At 52.8% G+C, this 17915-nt stretch overlaps 1 protein-coding gene across 1 annotated transcript in view; it reads right to left on the reverse strand.

Annotated features, from left to right (window-relative positions):
* LOC141077557 (uncharacterized) overlaps window positions 1-10372 on the reverse strand; it is a 28625-nt gene extending 18253 nt beyond the window's left edge. The window contains exons 1-6 of the mRNA XM_073564559.1: window positions 10241-10372; window positions 7262-7411; window positions 6953-7132; window positions 6746-6869; window positions 6565-6662; window positions 6276-6366 (exon numbers count right to left, since the gene is read on the reverse strand). Coding sequence (XP_073420660.1) covers window positions 6276-6366; window positions 6565-6662; window positions 6746-6869; window positions 6953-7132; window positions 7262-7339 — 571 coding nt within the window. The 5' untranslated portion in view covers window positions 7340-7411; window positions 10241-10372. The remainder of the gene's footprint in view (window positions 1-6275; window positions 6367-6564; window positions 6663-6745; window positions 6870-6952; window positions 7133-7261; window positions 7412-10240) is intronic.
* Window positions 10373-17915: the final 7543 nt, after the last annotated feature.

Genomic DNA, 17915 nt, shown 5'->3' on the forward strand with positions numbered 1-17915 from the left:
TTTACCTATAATTTTCTTTCTAATCTCCTGAGACAACTCTTTCCTTCGCTTTCTCTGGTCCATGTTCAGTGTGATATACACCAAGTCACCAAACAGCACAGTGAGTATCTGTAGCCTCTATACAGGCCACTAATTGATTCAAAGACTGTAGACACCTGTGATGATAATTAGTGGACACACCACGATTTAACATGTCCCTTTCGTCACATTTTCAAGGGTACCATCATTTCTGTACAGGCCTATTTCATGTGTTTTATTTTTTAAAACCTTCTGTGGAAGCATAGCGGAAAAGCAATGTCTGACCTTCATTTGTTCATTTTCATATATTTTTTTTTAATTATTATTGCCTCTGTCAGATTCAAGTTATTTCTGTGACCATTGTGGGTTTTCTGTCATTAAACGAGGGGTACCAACAATTTTGACCACGTGTGTATAGATTATAACCCTCTGTGAATTAATTTATAAAATGGAATCACTTTATGGGGATTTCGACTGTTCTGGTTTTCTGTCATTTAGTTATATTAGGGCTTCTGCATATGGTGTGTCCAATCTCATCTGGGATCTGTTCCTGCTGTCCAGCTGGAGTAATCTGCTCCCTACTTCAGCCAATTGGAAAGTACCACACCCTACTAAAGCGCAAAGCACATGGCCGGAATCTGCCAGATACAGCGCTGTTCTCCTCTGGTTCAGTCCTCTGTGCTCAGCTTGTGGCTTGTCTATTTTTTTCCTGCTGTGACCGTGGCCCGTTTACTGACTACTCTTGTGTCTTCTGATTCTGTATTCTGGTTCTGACCCAGCTACCTGACTATTCTTCTCGCCATCTAACACCACAGAATAGCAGGTAACACCATGGTCCAAGCCTAGGGGTCCCTGTGTAAGTCCAGATCCATGTGAGGGTGTTATAGGGCGATGAGCAAGGCAATCCTTGGGATATGGAAAGTAGAGAAGACAGAGCCAAGCATGATCATGGCGGACATCATTTGAGCTGCCAGGTGACCATGAACAGTGCTCCCAATACATTGTGTCTGCAAACTATTCCAGCTAGATCTGCATTCAAATAGCTAAATGGCGCTCCTTCCCTTCTGAACACTGCCATGTGCCCAGACAGTAGTGTACAACCGTATGTAGGGTATAGTGCGAAGCTGGAAAATAATTTGTAAGATCCATTTTTTTTCTATTATCCTTTGAGAAGAATTCCAAACTTACCACCACATAAAGTGACACACGTCAGATATTAATAATGGGGCCTGATTAGGAACTACTGAACTAGCCAGTTTCCTACTCCACACTGAAGAGGGGCAATACCCCGAAACAGCTGTCTGTGGATGGATACCATGTTTTGGCATAGTTGGTTTCCTTCATTGGAGACTGCCCTTACCGTGGTTGTTCCTTCCCGGGGAAAGACCTATCTAGTCATTGCTTGCGCTGAGAAACATGTGATGGTGTTTCCGCGGCTTGTGTTTTGTATATTTTTGCATATTTCCCATAAGGGATGGGGGCAGTGCTCTAGAATCACTGCATTGAGAAATGCGATGGTGTCTCCGCAGTGTTGGATGTTGATCTCCATGAGTTCATTCATCCTCATTTTTCACAGATATTAATAATGGGGCCTGATTAGGAAGACAAAACTGGCTGCAGGAAGAGGTTAAATCAGAGTATTTTGGGCACTACTGTAATCAAACACTGTGACTATAGACAATAACATCTACTGAAATGATCAAACTCCACAGTCTCCATCAGTAATAAATGAGCAGCTAGTGGTGAAACCTCTCTGGGGTGATTAGAGGATGGGGTCGGTGATGTCACAATCTAAACTATCGTAAGGGCCAATATTTTTTTTTCTGTCAGATGAGTTTCATGGAGAAATATTACACATTTATAGAAAACTGTGTATAATAGTGCAGAGCCGAGACGTTTTAACCCCTTTACCCCCCGAGGGTGGTTTGCACGTTAACTTCCGGGCCAATTTGTACAATTCTGACCACTGTCCCTTTATGAGGTAATAACTCTGAAACGCTTCCATGGATCCCGGTGATTCTGACACTGTTTTCTCGTGACATATTGTTCTTCATGTTAGTGGTAAAATTTCATTCATATAACTTGCGTTTATTTGTGAAAAAAACGGAAATTTGGCGAAAATTTCACAATTTTCCAACTTTGAATTTTTATGCCCTTAAATCACAGAGATACGGCACACAAAAAACTTAATAAGTAACATTTCACACATGTTTACTTTACATCAGCACAATTTTGGAACATTTTTTTTTGTTAGGAAGTTATAAGGGTTAAAATTTGACCAGTGATTTCTCATTTTTACAACACCTTTTTTTTTTTTAAGGACCACATCACATTTGAAGTCACTTTGAGGGGTCTATATGACAGAAAATACCCAAAAGTGACACCATTCTAAAAACTGCACCCCTCAAGGTGCTCAAAACCACATTCAAGAAGTTTATTAACCCTTCAGGTGCTACACAGGAATTTTTTGAATGTTTAAAAAAATGAACATTTAACTTTTTTTCACAAAAAAAATACTTCAGGTCCAATTTTTTTTATATTACCAAGAGTAACAGGAGAAATTGGACTGCAAAAGTTATTGTGCAGTTTGTCCTGAGTATGCTGATACCCCATATGTGGGGGGGGGACCACTGTTTCGGCGCATGGCAGAGCTCAGAATGGAAGGAGCGCCGTTTGACTTTTTCACTGCAAAAATTGGCTGGAATTGAGATCAGACGCCATATCACGTTTGGAGAGTCCCTGATGTGCCTAAACAGTGGAACCCCCCCATAAATTACCCCATTTTGGAAACTAGACCCCCAAAGGAACTTATCTAGATGTGTGGTGAGAACTCTGAACCCCCCCAAGGGCTTCACAGAAGTTTATAACGTACTGTACAGCCGTAAAATTAAAAAAACATTTTTTCCACAAAAATGATCTTTTTACCCCCAATTTTTATTTTCCCAAGGGTAACAGGACCTGAAAAGTTATTGTGCAATTTGTCCTGCGTACGCTGATACCCCATATGTGGGGGTAAACCACTGTTTGGGCGCATGGCTGAGCTCAGAAGGAAAGGAGCGCCGTTTGACTTTTTCAACGCAAAATTGTCTGGAATGGAGTCGGACGCCATGTTGCATTTGGAGAGCACCTGATGTGCCTAAACAGTGGAAAATCCCCAATTCTAACACCAACCCTAACCCCAACACACCCCTAACCCTAGCCATAACCCTAACCCTAATACTAACCCTAGCCCTAACCCTATCCCAAACCCTAATGGGAAAATGGAAATAAATACATTTTTTTTAATTTTATTTTTCCCTAACTAAGGGGGTGATAAAGGGGGTTTGATTTACTATTTATGGCGGGTTTTTATGTTTGTATGAGAGTTATAATTTTTCCATATTTGGACCCACTGAGTCATGTGAGGTCTTATTTTTTGCGGGACGAGTTGACGTTTTTATTGGTACCATTTTCGGGCATGTGACATTTTTTGATCACTTTTTAAACCAATTTTTGGGACGCAGAATGAACGAAAACCATCATTTCATGAATTTCTTTTGGGGGGGGCGTTGTTCCGCATGTGGTAAAATTGATAAAGCGGTTTTATTCTTCGGGTCAGTACGATTACAGCGATACCTCATTTATATCATTTTTTATGTTTTGGTGCTCTTATACATTAAAAACAATTTTACATAAAAAATAATTTTTGCATCGCTTTATTCTGCGAGCTATAGATTTTTTACTTTTTCGCTGATGACGCTGTATTGTTTATTTATATCCGTCTTTTTGATCACGCTTTATTGCACTTTTTGTTCGGTGATATGATGATAAAGCATTGTTTGCCTTGTTTTTGGTTTTGAAGGGGTTCACTAAAGGGGTTATTGAAGGGATTCAGTAAAAGGGTTAACTAGTGGGATAGTTTTATAAGACGGGTCGTTACGGACGCGGCGATCCTAAATATGGGTAGTTTTTTTTTTATTTACAAAAAAAAAAGAAGTAGGGAATTTTTTTGTTTATTTAGGAATTTTTTATAAATTATTTTTATACTTTTTTTTTTTACACTTTACTATAGTTTCCCGGGGGGGAACACTATAATAAAGTGTCAGATCGCTGATGTGACACTTTTCAGTGTACTGCAGCAGGATTTCTCAGCACCTGCTCTGAGCAGGCACTGAGGAGCCGCCACCCTGCAAGACCCTGAAGGCCCCCGCAGCGCTGCTCTCAGGGTCTTAGGGAAGTACGCAGGGAGCCCCCTCCCTGCGCGATTCTTCCATATGCCCCCCGGTACACTGCGATCATGTTTGATCACAGTGTGCCAGGGGTTAATGTGCCGGCTGTCTGCTGTGATAATCAACTGTCACCCGGCCGCAATCAGCGGCGACCGCCCCGCCCTGGGAGCGCCACTGATCGCTATGACGTACTATGCTGCCCTTGGGAATTAAGTCCCAGGGCACATGGACAAGATATGTCATACGTCATATGGAAGAAAGGGGTTAAAGGGAACCTGTCAGCAGGATTGTGCACAGTAACCTACAGACACTGTCAGGTCGGCGCCGTTATACTGATTACAATGATACCTGGTGATGAAATCCGTCCTGTGGTTGTTATTTAATCTGTATTTGTAGTTTTCAGTTAATGAGATTCTCGTGCTCTGGGGTGGGGCTTTGGGCGGGGCTGTGGGTGGGGCTTTATGTGCGGTGCCTGCGCAGTAGTATCTATAAATAAGTAAGAGATAGAGGCTACTGGACACGGGCCCCCGGTAACATTTTGCTGGATGTAATTTTTTTTCTAAGCCTCACAATAGCCACAATATTATAGGCATTATCAACAATAACATCAATGCTATTATATGCATTATGTAATAATGGGGGGCAGGTCAGTGAGGGATCAGCGACCTGTCATAAGTCAATACAGATGAATATGTAATCAGCGCAACACAAAGGCCCGCCCACAGCCCCGCCCACAGCCGCACCCCAGAGCACGAGAATCTCTAACTGAAAACTACAAATACAGATTAAACAACAGTAAACCAGAGTCGCCCTCATTTATGGTGGACCATTGGAGCTACTATGGATCCTGAGCAGAAGATTAGAGAAAATAATATTGCTCCCCATTTCAGGAGAGATTGTGCAGTAATCTGAATTTAAAAACAATGTAATGTATGACGTGGAGTGAATCCATGACACCAGGGCTGGAGCCAACACATCTCCTGCAGGCGGGAATAACTGTATATTCCAGCCATCAGCCACGCACAGCTTAGAGATCTATCAGGGCACAGGTGGAATGTTTGTCCTGGAGATTATCACAATCCTCCTGGAAGTTAGTTGGTTTTAATACAAATTGAAAAGTCAGGATAAAGGGAAACTCTGCTGTTATTGGACAGAAATTCACACTTGGCCTCACTGCACATTTACTGTTGTCGCTCATAAAAGGGAAGTTTGGCCAGAAAGACTGGACCTAGTCTTGTAGGGACCATGAGACATTCACCAGCACAGAAGGGAGAGAAGATTCATCCGATAAGATCTCAGGGATCTAGGAAGCCAACAGCATCATTACCCTCCGCTTTCTCTTACAGGCCCAGCATAAGATTTTTCTCCAAGTGATTTTCTATCTTGTCAGCACATTCTACGTACGCTGTCATTTGGCTTTATAGTTACAGATCTGGGCAGGTAACGGTCAGCGTCTTCTAATGTGAAGGAGAGAATGGCTAATTACTATCTCTTTGTCTTGAGAATAAACTTCAGTTGTGTGCAAGCCTTTACTGAGAAAAGAGTAGACATGTAAGGCCGGGATCACACTACTGTGTGTGATGCGAGAAACTCGCACGAGTCTCTCGCATCAACAGCCATGTATTTCTATGCAGCTGCAGCTCCGGTCCTGAGTACTGGCAGCAGAGCTGGATGTTGATTACGAGAGATTCGTGCGAGTTTCTTGCATCACACACGGTAGTGTGATTCCAGCCTAACTCTGTGTTCGGTGTGACTCTTTAAGCGCGCACTCAGCCTATATTGGGTCAGGTACAATCATATAGATCTCGCTTTAAAGGATCACCCTCACACTAATCCCAGGGGGTAGGTGGATCCTCCAGGTTGTAAGGTCTATAGAAAAGGACTTTCAATGCCCAAAGTCACTTGCACAGTTTTGGTGGAGGAGAATGTTGTGGTCTAGAGGCAAAATGGTGACCATGGTAATACGGCCGGACTACACCACCGATAAAGCAGCCACAGCCGGTGACAGAGGAATCTGTGACTTCTCTGCATTCAGTGGTTACTACTCACCTGGGTAGTCATATGTGGGAATCTCCTCTTTACACCACTCATCACCCATCACATATGTCTCTGTAGTGTTAATATGGGTCAGATCTTCACCCTGAAACAAATATTATAAAGGTCAAAGACAGATGGAGAAGTCCCATCTATGATCAGCTCTAATCCTGCCATCTCCACCGTTCTCATTACACAAGTATAAAACATATAATACTTGTGGATAAAACAAGACTGAGCACAAGACCTTCACAGCCGTCTACACATCATAGGGGAGATCTCCTGACACCTTCTCTCCATCTACCTGATGATCCTGAGGAGCACTGGGATCTTCTTGGTTACAGTCCTGTGGAAGAAGAGGACGGGGACATCTCTCTGGTGTTGTCCTCTTACTGGATAGATCTGGAGGAAACACATACAGGGACTGAATTCATTCTCTACGTACAGATAATTATAGGCCGTGTGTATTTAGTCCTGTCTATTACCTGGTGATGTGAGGGGCTGGGGAACCTCCATTATGACGTTCTTGTACAGATCTCTGTGTCCTTCTAAATACTCCCACTCCTCCATGGAGAAATAGACAGCAACATCCTGACACCTTATAGGAACCTGACACATACAATGATACCGTCATCCCCCCGATCCCTTCATAGTGTTACTATATAATGTCCCAGCATTCCCAGCAGTGTCACCTCTCTAGTCAGCAGCTCAATCATCTTGTAGATGAGTTCTAGGATCTTCTGGTCATTGATGTCCTCATGGATCAGGGAGTGAGGTGGAGGCCCCGTGATTGGGCTCAGGGGTCTTCCCCATCCCTCAGACACAGGGTCCTGACAGCGATCACTAGAGGTCTTCTTCACCACTGTGTAATCCTGGTTATGGAGAGACACATTAACATATCTCACTACAGACATTCCCAGAGTCCTCACCTCTCCAGTTCTGTCCATCTGTTATTCCCATAGATAAGAATGATGTAATGTGACGTCATCAGAATCTCTCACCTCTCCAGTGAGACGGAAGAGGATCTCTAGGGTGAGGTGTAACATCCTCTCCGCCATCTTGTCTCTGTCCATATCCATCTTTGATGGGAAAATCAGGAAAATTCTCTTCTGTAGAAGATCTTCACTGAGAGGATCCGATATTGTAGAGACCTGAATGAGAAGATGATCCGATGTAACATCATAAGAATCCTGTGTAATAATACAATTACTGGAGATAATAAGGGAAACATATGAGATTTATTATTTTACAGGGTTTAGTTTTCTTCCCTGACATCTACTAATAAAACCTATATATTTAGGCCACAGACAACAAACAGTTTCCTCCTCGGAGTCGGCAGCTGAACACGTTCCTCATAGACTCATCTTCCATAACGCTAATTCTCGTCTCATTACCGACACTGGAATCGGCATTAGCAATACTGCAGGAGATATTCATTACACGCGACATGAGAAATAACTCCTTCATGATGAGGACGACATCTTCATCTTCTACTGCGGCTCTAGAAACAGATATGGACAGAGTCGGTCACTGACTCCATCCCCACCGGCCGTCTATATGAAGGTTTCCCGTCTTCCCCGCACTGGAATCTTCTATCACGTTAGATCTCAGCTCTGAGTCACACACAGAAGTTTGAGGCTTTCAGAAAAGATTTCTAGTTTCCACAATCACAACGGACAGAAATGATCTGATCCCAAAGTCTCCATGTACAGTGATTTATGGGGATTATTTCTGGCCTTAGGCTTTCCTATATTACAAGAAAAACTCCAGAAAAAGCCAATATTAAAATGTTTCTAAAGAAAAATTGGCTCCAACAATTCTTGTTAGAAGAAAAAAACATGGAAAAAGCAGAAGACACATTTTATTACATTTCAACAAGTGAAACATTTTTTTTTTTACAAATAAACGCTTTTTGGCCCCATAACATAGATGTACACCGCAGGGACGGCACAGGAGCGGCTGCAACAAAAACCCTGGCAGTTGAAAGGGAAGATGCCATCAAAGCCGGATGTGGCGTTGCCATGCGTTCCACTTGCCGTTTGTGGCGTTGGCGTGCGTTCCACTTGCCGGATGTGGCGTTGGCGTGCGTTCCACTTGCCGGAACATACAAGACTGCAGACCGCGCACCATCAAGCCAACTTGGTTGCATATTCTACTTCTATGCGGTTCAAGAAACCAGAAGTTATTTTGGCGTGCGTTCCACCTGCCGGAAACACTAGGTTGTGGAGTGCACGCCTTTGCCTCATTGGACACAATTAGTTGCCCGCCTTCATTTGAGTGTCACATTTTTTCCTTGCGGCTCACTGTATTGCCAACTGTTCAGCAATATGGTTCGGATACGGCTTTAAAAAAGGCTACTACTTGGATATGACACAATTTTATTATACAATGATTAATTTAAATGATAGAACACCAAGTTAATGGAATGGCAGATATATTACCCTGTCTTGTTAATTAATTTCATGTGAATCATACAATTATTATGAATTATAGTACATAGAGAAATAAGTATCCATACTATACATTACCAAGCATTGTAGCATCACTTCTCTACTGGAGGGACCGCAGTGTCAGTGAGAAGGAAAATACTCTGGTCTTGTCATCACAGAAACCGTGCACCCACGATAGCTTCTGGAAATGTCCCTCCCTCACTGACACAGGGTCCACCTTTTTATACACAACACTCCCACATTACAACTGTGCAGTATGTTTAGTCTGCATCAGAAGCTTGAATCTGCACAAGACTTCAAGGTCTGTTTGTTATAGCCTCTTAGTGTGTTTGCGCCAACCAGAGATTTGTTTGCCATTAGTATGTCTCCTAACAATAGCACAATGCATCAAGGTTGTTTTGCTACTGATTATAACCCAGGATCTGTTTGCCTCTGGTCAACTTGTCAAAGTTGTCTATCACTGTTCAAAGTTCAACATATGTTGCCTATTACAAAGTTAACTCTTCATGCTCATAGCATAACGCTCTAAGATGGTAACATATGGGCAGCATGACTTCCATAATCCCCTATTCTGAAAACTGGATACCTATCGTAACCCAGGCACACACGCATACACGTCTTCATGTGTATCACAATCGGTCCTCGATTATCGATGTCATGCATGATCATTGCTACATGAGCCCATAAAACATTTTGGTCTCTCTTGTCTTCAAGAATCATACTATTATTGAGCACAAGACTTCCTTGTTCAAGAAGCAAAAATATTCATTATCTATACAGTTGTTATTCCTATTGTCTTTGTAACTTTCCTAGCACATGTGTAAAGAATACACCACACAGAATTAGTTGGAAAGTTCCTTCCCATCAACCACCCCCCCATGTGAAAGTATTCAGTATCTATCACTGTTTGTCAAACAGGGGTCACTTGCGTGCAAATCAGGATAATGAATCTTTGAAACACAGAGCTTCAAAGACCACAGAACAATTCCTTGTCTCTTACGGTATTGACACAGAGCAAACGCTTTGTGGCTCAGTGTCAAAGTTCAGCATTAATGATATTACACCATAGTATATTGCAATATAGTGTTTGGATTCAAACAACCATATTTCATATTTGCAATACTTTCCACCCTTGGTCTAGTGACCACACTATATCAAAGCATATAAACAATATATTACAATAAGTAGGCTATAAGATATCCATATTTTTATTAGCACCACACTCACGCCTTTATGGCACACTGGCGTGCATCTCAACGACCGGAAGTACCATGATATGTATTTCATACTCCCCCCTTTCTCTGGGGTAACACGTGTCTGTAGGACGCTCTATTGGTTGGAGACATAATGGCATGCACACCATATGGGGTACATTCAGTGTTAACACCTGTGGGAAATCCTAATGGGAAGTGGTAACACATTTCGCCTCATCTATGTAAAGTTAACCCTTTGTCACCTCCCATTCCTCACAGCTTCAGACAGGGAGTGGAGGGATCCATTCCTCTCTAGCTCAGCACTATGGCACCTCACCTCCTATCACAAGGATAAGAAGTCCCCTGATGACTCAGCTTGGAAGAAACATGTTGGGCTCTTCCATGGGGGAGTGCAGGACTTGTTTAGCACAGGGGGAACTGTGGACTGTCAGGGAGGAGTCTTCGGGATAGACTATTGTTCGCCCTTTAGGGTCTTGTAGGGCATTTTCTTCCCCTTGTCCTGTATGGATCATCCTGGACCCAGGATCTCCTTTTCCTCCTGCACCGGCTTCATGAATTGCTGAGCTTGTGCCTTTCCTTCCTTATTGCTCTGGCATATTTCGGGTGGTAACTCTATTAATCTCATCCAGATTCCAGTCATTACTGTTATATGCAGCCAGAATCTGTCAGTCGTTGTTTGCGGGGTTCTGTGGGATTCTCCCAGATCCACAACGTGAGATTCTGGGACTTGCTGGTTGCAGTTCAGCCATTGCAAGTGGGAATCATTCCTCCTGATCGGGCTGTGCTCCTCACACCCCTTCATTTGTGACTTCAGATACAATTATATTCATTCACTCTGGGGGACACAACATTGTATTTATTCTACTATCTTACTAAAGGTTAAGTCTTATCTCCCGTCCACCACACTCCAGCTCCGGCTCTGCTCCCGACCACCACCCGCAAGCTCCGGCTCTGCTCCCGACCACCACGCGCCAGCTCCGGCTCTGCTCCCGACCACCAAGCGCCAGCTCCGGCTCCGCTCCCGACCGCCACGCGCCAGCTCCGCTCCCGTCCGCCACATGCCAGCTCCCCTCCCGTCCACCACACACCAGCTCCGGCTCTGCTCCCGTCCGCCACACGCCAGCTCCGGCTCTGCTCCCGTCCACCACACGCCAGCTCTGCTCCCGTCCACCACACGCCAGCTCCGGCTCTGCTGCCATCCACCACACTTCAGCTCTGCTCCCGTCCACCACACTCCAGCTCTGCTCCCGTCCACCACACGCCAGCTCTGCTCCCGTCCACCACACGCCAGCTCTGCTCCCGTCCACCACACGCCAACTCTGCTCCCGTCCACCACACGCCAACTCTTCTCCCGTCCACCACACGCCAGCTCTGCTCCCGTCCACTACACGCCAGCTCTGCTCCCGTCTACCACACGCCAGCTCTGGCTCTGTTCCCGTTCACCACATTCCAGCTCTGCTCCCGTCCACCATACTCCAGCTCCGGCTCTGCTCCCGTCCACCACATGCCAGCTCTGCTCCCGTCCACCACATGCCAGCTCCGGCTCTGCTCCCGTCCACCATACTCCAGCTCCGGCTCTGCTCCCGTCCACCACACGCCAGCTCTGCTCTCGTCCACCACACGCCAGCTCCGGCTCTGCTCCCATCCACCACACGCCAGCTCTGCTCCCGTCCACCACACGCCAGCTGCGGCTCTGCTCCCATCCACCACACGCCAGCTCCGGCTCTGCTCCCATCCACCACACGCCAGCTTCGGCTCTGCTCCCATCCACCACATGCCAGCTCTGCTCCCGTCCACCACACGCCAGCTCCGGCTCTGGTCCCATTCACCACACGCCAGCTCCGGCTCCGCTCCCGTCCACACACGCCAGCTCTGCTCCCGTCCACCACACGCCAGCTCTGCTCCCGTCCACCACACGCCGGCTCTGCTCCCGTCCACCATACTCCAGCTACGGCTCTGCTCCCGTCCACCACACGCCAGCTCCGGCTCTGCTCCCATCCACCACACGCCAGCTCCGGCTCTGCTCCCATCCACCACACGCCAGCTCTGCTCCCGACCACCACGCGCCAGCTCCGGCTCCGCTCCCGTCCGCCACACGCCAGCTCCACTCCCGTCCACCACACGCCAGCTCCGGCTCTGCTCCCGTCCACCACACGCCGGCTTTGCTCCCGTCCACCACACACCAGCTCCGGCTCTGCTCCCGTCCGCCACACGCCAGCTCCGGCTCTGCTCCCGTACACCACTCCAGCTCTGCTCCCGTCCACCACACGCCAGCTCCGGCTCTGCTGCCATCCACCACACTTCAGCTCTGCTCCCGTCCACCACACTCCAGCTCTGCTCCCGTACACCACACGCCAGCTCTGCTCCCGTCCACCACACTCCAGCTCTGCTCCCGTCCACCACACGCCAACTCTGCTCCCGTCCACCACACGCCAGCTCTGCTCCCGTCCACCACACGCCAGCTCTGCTCCCGTCCACCACACGCCAGCTCTGGCTCTGTTCCTGTTCACCACATTCCAGCTCTGCTCCCGTCCACCACACGCCAGCTCTGCTCCCGTCTACCACACGCCAGCTCTGGCTCTCTTCCCGTTCACCACATTCCAACTCTGCTCCCGTCCACCACACGCCAGCTTTGCTCCCATCCACCACACGCTAGCTCTGCTCCCGTCTACCACACGCCAGCTCTGGCTCTGTTCCCGTTCACCACATTCCAGCTCTGCTCCCGTCCACCATACTCCAGCTCCGGCTCTGCTCCCGTCCACCACATGCCACCTCTGCTCCCGTCCACCACATGCCAGCTCCGGCTCTGCTCCCGTCCACCATACTCCAGCTCTGCTCCCATCCACCACACGCCAGCTTCGGCTCTGCTCCCATCCACCACACGCCGGCTCTGCTCCCGCCCACCACACGCCAGCTCCGGCTCTGCTCCCATCCACCACACGCCAGCTCCGGCTCTGCTCCCATCCACCACATGCCAGCTCTGCTCCCGTCCACCACACGCCAGCTCCGGCTCTGGTCCCATTCACCACACGCCAGCTCCGGCTCTGCTCCCGTCCACCACACGCCAGCTCTGCTCCCGTCCACCACACGCCGGCTCTGCTCGCGTCCACCATACTCCAGCTCCGCTCCCGTCCACCACACGCCAGCTCCGGCTCCGCTCCCATCCACCACACGCCAGCTCCGCCTCCGCCCCCCACACGCCAACTCCGGCTCTGCTCCCATCCACCACACGCCAGCTCCGGCTCTGCTCCCGACCACCACGCGCCAGCTCCGGCTCCGCTCCCGTCCGCCACACGCCAGCTCCGGCTCCACTCCCGTCCACCACACGCCGGCTCCACTCCTGTCCACCACACGCCAGCTCCGGCTCTGCTCCCGTCCACCACACGCCGGCTCTGCTCCCGTCCACCATACTCCGGCTCTGCTCTTGTCCACCATACTCCAGCTCTGCTCCCGTCCACCACACGCCAGCTCTGCTCCCGTCCACCACACGCCAGCTCCGGCTCTGCTCCCATCCACCACACTCCAGCTCTGCTCCCGTCCACCACACTCCAGCTCCGGCTCTGCTCCCGTCCACCACACGCCAGCTCTGCTCCAGTCCACCACACGCCAGCTCTGCTCCCGTCCACCACACGCCAGCTCTGGCTCTGTTCCCGTCCACCACACCCCAGCTCCGGCTCTGCTCCCATCCACCAAACTCCAGCTCTGCTCCCGTCCACCACACTCCAGCTCTGCTCCCGTCCACCACACGCCAGCTCTGCTCCAGTCCACCACACGCCAGCTCTGCTCCCGTCCACCACACGCCAGCTCTGGCTCTGTTCCCGTTCACCACACTCCAGCTCCGGCTCTCCTCCCGTCCACCACGCGCCAGCTCCGGCTCTGCTCCCGTCCACCACACGCCAACTCCGGCTCTGCTCCCATCCACAACACGCCAGCTCTGCTCCCGTCCACCACACGCCATTTCCGGCTCTGCTCCCATCCACCACACGCCAGCTCCGGCTCTGCTCCCATCCACCACGCTCCAGCTCCGGCTCTGATCCCGTCCACCACACGCCAGCTCTGCTCCCGTCCACCACACGCCAGCTCTGGCTCTGTTCCCGTTCACCACACTCCAGCTCCGGCTCTGCTCCCATCCACCACACGCCATTTCCGGCTCTGCTCCCATCCACCACACGCCAGCTCCGGCTCTGCTCCCGTCCACCACACTCCAGCTCTGCTCCCGTCCACCACACGCCAGTTCTGCTCCCGTCCGCCACACGCTAGCTCCGCTCCCATCCGCCACACGCCAGCTCTGGCTCCGCTCCCGTCCACCACACGCCAGCTCCGGCTCTGCTCCCGACCGCCACACGACAGCTCCGGCTCTGCTCCCGTCCACCACACGCCGCCTCCGCTCCCGTCCACCACACGCCGGCTCTGCTCCCGTCCACCATACTCCAGCTCTGCTCCTGTCCACCACACGCCAGCTCCAGCTCTGCTCCTGTCCACCACACGCCAGCTCCGGCTCTGCTCCCATCCACCACACTTCAGCTCTGCTCCCGTACACCACACTCCAGCTCCGGCTCTGCTCCCGTCCAGCTCAGCCTCCGCTCCCGTCCACCACGCGCCAGCTCCGCCTCCGCTCCCGTCCACCACACGCCAGCTCCGGCTCCGCTCCCGTCCACCACGCTCAGGCTCCGCTCCCGTCCACCACGCGCCAGCTCAGCCTCCACTCCCGTCCACCACTCGCCAGCTCCGGCTCCGCTCCCGTCCGCCACACGCCAGCTCCGGCTCCCATCACGCGCCAGCTCCGGCTCCGCTCCCGTCCACCACACGCCAGCTCCGGCTCTGCTCCCGACCACCACGCGCCAGCTCCGGCTCCGCTCCCATCCGCCACACGCCAGCTCCGGCTCCACTCCCGTCCACCACACGCCGGCTCCGCTCCTGTCCACCACACGCCAGCTCCGGCTCTGCTCCCGTCCACCACACGCCAGCTCTGCTCTCGTCCACCATACTCCGGCTCTGCTCCCGTCCACCACACGCCAACTCTGCTCCCGTCCACCACACGCCAGCTCTGCTCCCGTCCACCACACGCCAGCTCTGCTCCCGTCCACCACACGCCAGCTCTGGCTCTGTTCCTGTTCACCACATTCCAGCTCTGCTCCCGTCCACCACACGCCAGCTCTGCTCCCGTCTACCACACGCCAGCTCTGGCTCTCTTCCCGTTCACCACATTCCAACTCTGCTCCCGTCCACCACACGCCAGCTTTGCTCCCATCCACCACACGCTAGCTCTGCTCCCGTCTACCACACGCCAGCTCTGGCTCTGTTCCCGTTCACCACATTCCAGCTCTGCTCCCGTCCACCATACTCCAGCTCCGGCTCTGCTCCCGTCCACCACATGCCACCTCTGCTCCCGTCCACCACATGCCAGCTCCGGCTCTGCTCCCGTCCACCATACTCCAGCTCTGCTCCCATCCACCACACGCCAGCTTCGGCTCTGCTCCCATCCACCACACGCCGGCTCTGCTCCCGCCCACCACACGCCAGCTCCGGCTCTGCTCCCATCCACCACACGCCAGCTCCGGCTCTGCTCCCATCCACCACATGCCAGCTCTGCTCCCGTCCACCACACGCCAGCTCCGGCTCTGGTCCCATTCACCACACGCCAGCTCCGGCTCTGCTCCCGTCCACCACACGCCAGCTCTGCTCCCGTCCACCACACGCCGGCTCTGCTCGCGTCCACCATACTCCAGCTCCGCTCCCGTCCACCACACGCCAGCTCCGGCTCCGCTCCCATCCACCACACGCCAGCTCCGCCTCCGCCCCCCACACGCCAACTCCGGCTCTGCTCCCATCCACCACACGCCAGCTCCGGCTCTGCTCCCGACCACCACGCGCCAGCTCCGGCTCCGCTCCCGTCCGCCACACGCCAGCTCCGGCTCCACTCCCGTCCACCACACGCCGGCTCCACTCCTGTCCACCACACGCCAGCTCCGGCTCTGCTCCCGTCCACCACACGCCGGCTCTGCTCCCGTCCACCATACTCCGGCTCTGCTCTTGTCCACCATACTCCAGCTCTGCTCCCGTCCACCACACGCCAGCTCTGCTCCCGTCCACCACACGCCAGCTCCGGCTCTGCTCCCATCCACCACACTCCAGCTCTGCTCCCGTCCACCACACTCCAGCTCCGGCTCTGCTCCCGTCCACCACACGCCAGCTCTGCTCCAGTCCACCACACGCCAGCTCTGCTCCCGTCCACCACACGCCAGCTCTGGCTCTGTTCCCGTCCACCACACCCCAGCTCCGGCTCTGCTCCCATCCACCAAACTCCAGCTCTGCTCCCGTCCACCACACTCCAGCTCTGCTCCCGTCCACCACACGCCAGCTCTGCTCCAGTCCACCACACGCCAGCTCTGCTCCCGTCCACCACACGCCAGCTCTGGCTCTGTTCCCGTTCACCACACTCCAGCTCCGGCTCTCCTCCCGTCCACCACGCGCCAGCTCCGGCTCTGCTCCCGTCCACCACACGCCAACTCCGGCTCTGCTCCCATCCACAACACGCCAGCTCTGCTCCCGTCCACCACACGCCATTTCCGGCTCTGCTCCCATCCACCACACGCCAGCTCCGGCTCTGCTCCCATCCACCACGCTCCAGCTCCGGCTCTGATCCCGTCCACCACACGCCAGCTCTGCTCCCGTCCACCACACGCCAGCTCTGGCTCTGTTCCCGTTCACCACACTCCAGCTCCGGCTCTGCTCCCATCCACCACACGCCATTTCCGGCTCTGCTCCCATCCACCACACGCCAGCTCCGGCTCTGCTCCCGTCCACCACACTCCAGCTCTGCTCCCGTCCACCACACGCCAGTTCTGCTCCCGTCCGCCACACGCTAGCTCCGCTCCCATCCGCCACACGCCAGCTCTGGCTCCGCTCCCGTCCACCACACGCCAGCTCCGGCTCTGCTCCCGACCGCCACACGACAGCTCCGGCTCTGCTCCCGTCCACCACACGCCGCCTCCGCTCCCGTCCACCACACGCCGGCTCTGCTCCCGTCCACCATACTCCAGCTCTGCTCCTGTCCACCACACGCCAGCTCCAGCTCTGCTCCTGTCCACCACACGCCAGCTCCGGCTCTGCTCCCATCCACCACACTTCAGCTCTGCTCCCGTACACCACACTCCAGCTCCGGCTCTGCTCCCGTCCAGCTCAGCCTCCGCTCCCGTCCACCACGCGCCAGCTCCGCCTCCGCTCCCGTCCACCACACGCCAGCTCCGGCTCCGCTCCCGTCCACCACGCTCAGGCTCCGCTCCCGTCCACCACGCGCCAGCTCAGCCTCCACTCCCGTCCACCACTCGCCAGCTCCGGCTCCGCTCCCGTCCGCCACACGCCAGCTCCGGCTCCCATCACGCGCCAGCTCCGGCTCCGCTCCCGTCCACCACACGCCAGCTCCGGCTCTGCTCCCGACCACCACGCGCCAGCTCCGGCTCCGCTCCCATCCGCCACACGCCAGCTCCGGCTCCACTCCCGTCCACCACACGCCGGCTCCGCTCCTGTCCACCACACGCCAGCTCCGGCTCTGCTCCCGTCCACCACACGCCGGCTCTGCTCTCGTCCACCATACTCCGGCTCTGCTCCCGTTCACCACATTCCAACTCTGCTCCCGTCCACCACACGCCAGCTCTGCTCCCGTCCACCACACGCCAGCTCTGCTCCCGTCTACCACACGCCAGCTCTGGCTCTGTTCCCGTTCACCACATTCCAGCTCTGCTCCCGTCCACCATACTCCAGCTCCGGCTCTGCTCCCGTCCACATGCCAGCTCTGCTCCCGTCCACCACATGCCAGCTCCGGCTCTGCTCCCGTCCACCACACGCCAGCTCCGGCTCTGCTCCCATCCACCACACGCCAGCTCTGCTCCCGTCCACACGCCAGCTCCAGCTCTGCTCCCATCCACCACACGCCAGCTCCGGCTCTGCTCCCATCCACCACATTCCAGCTCTGCTCCCGTCCACCACAC

The sequence above is a fragment of the Dendrobates tinctorius genome, unplaced genomic scaffold (genome assembly GCF_039654945.1).
Source record: "Dendrobates tinctorius isolate UK_male_01 unplaced genomic scaffold, ASM3965494v1 ptg000456l, whole genome shotgun sequence".
Taxonomy (NCBI): Eukaryota; Metazoa; Chordata; class Amphibia; order Anura; family Dendrobatidae; genus Dendrobates; species Dendrobates tinctorius.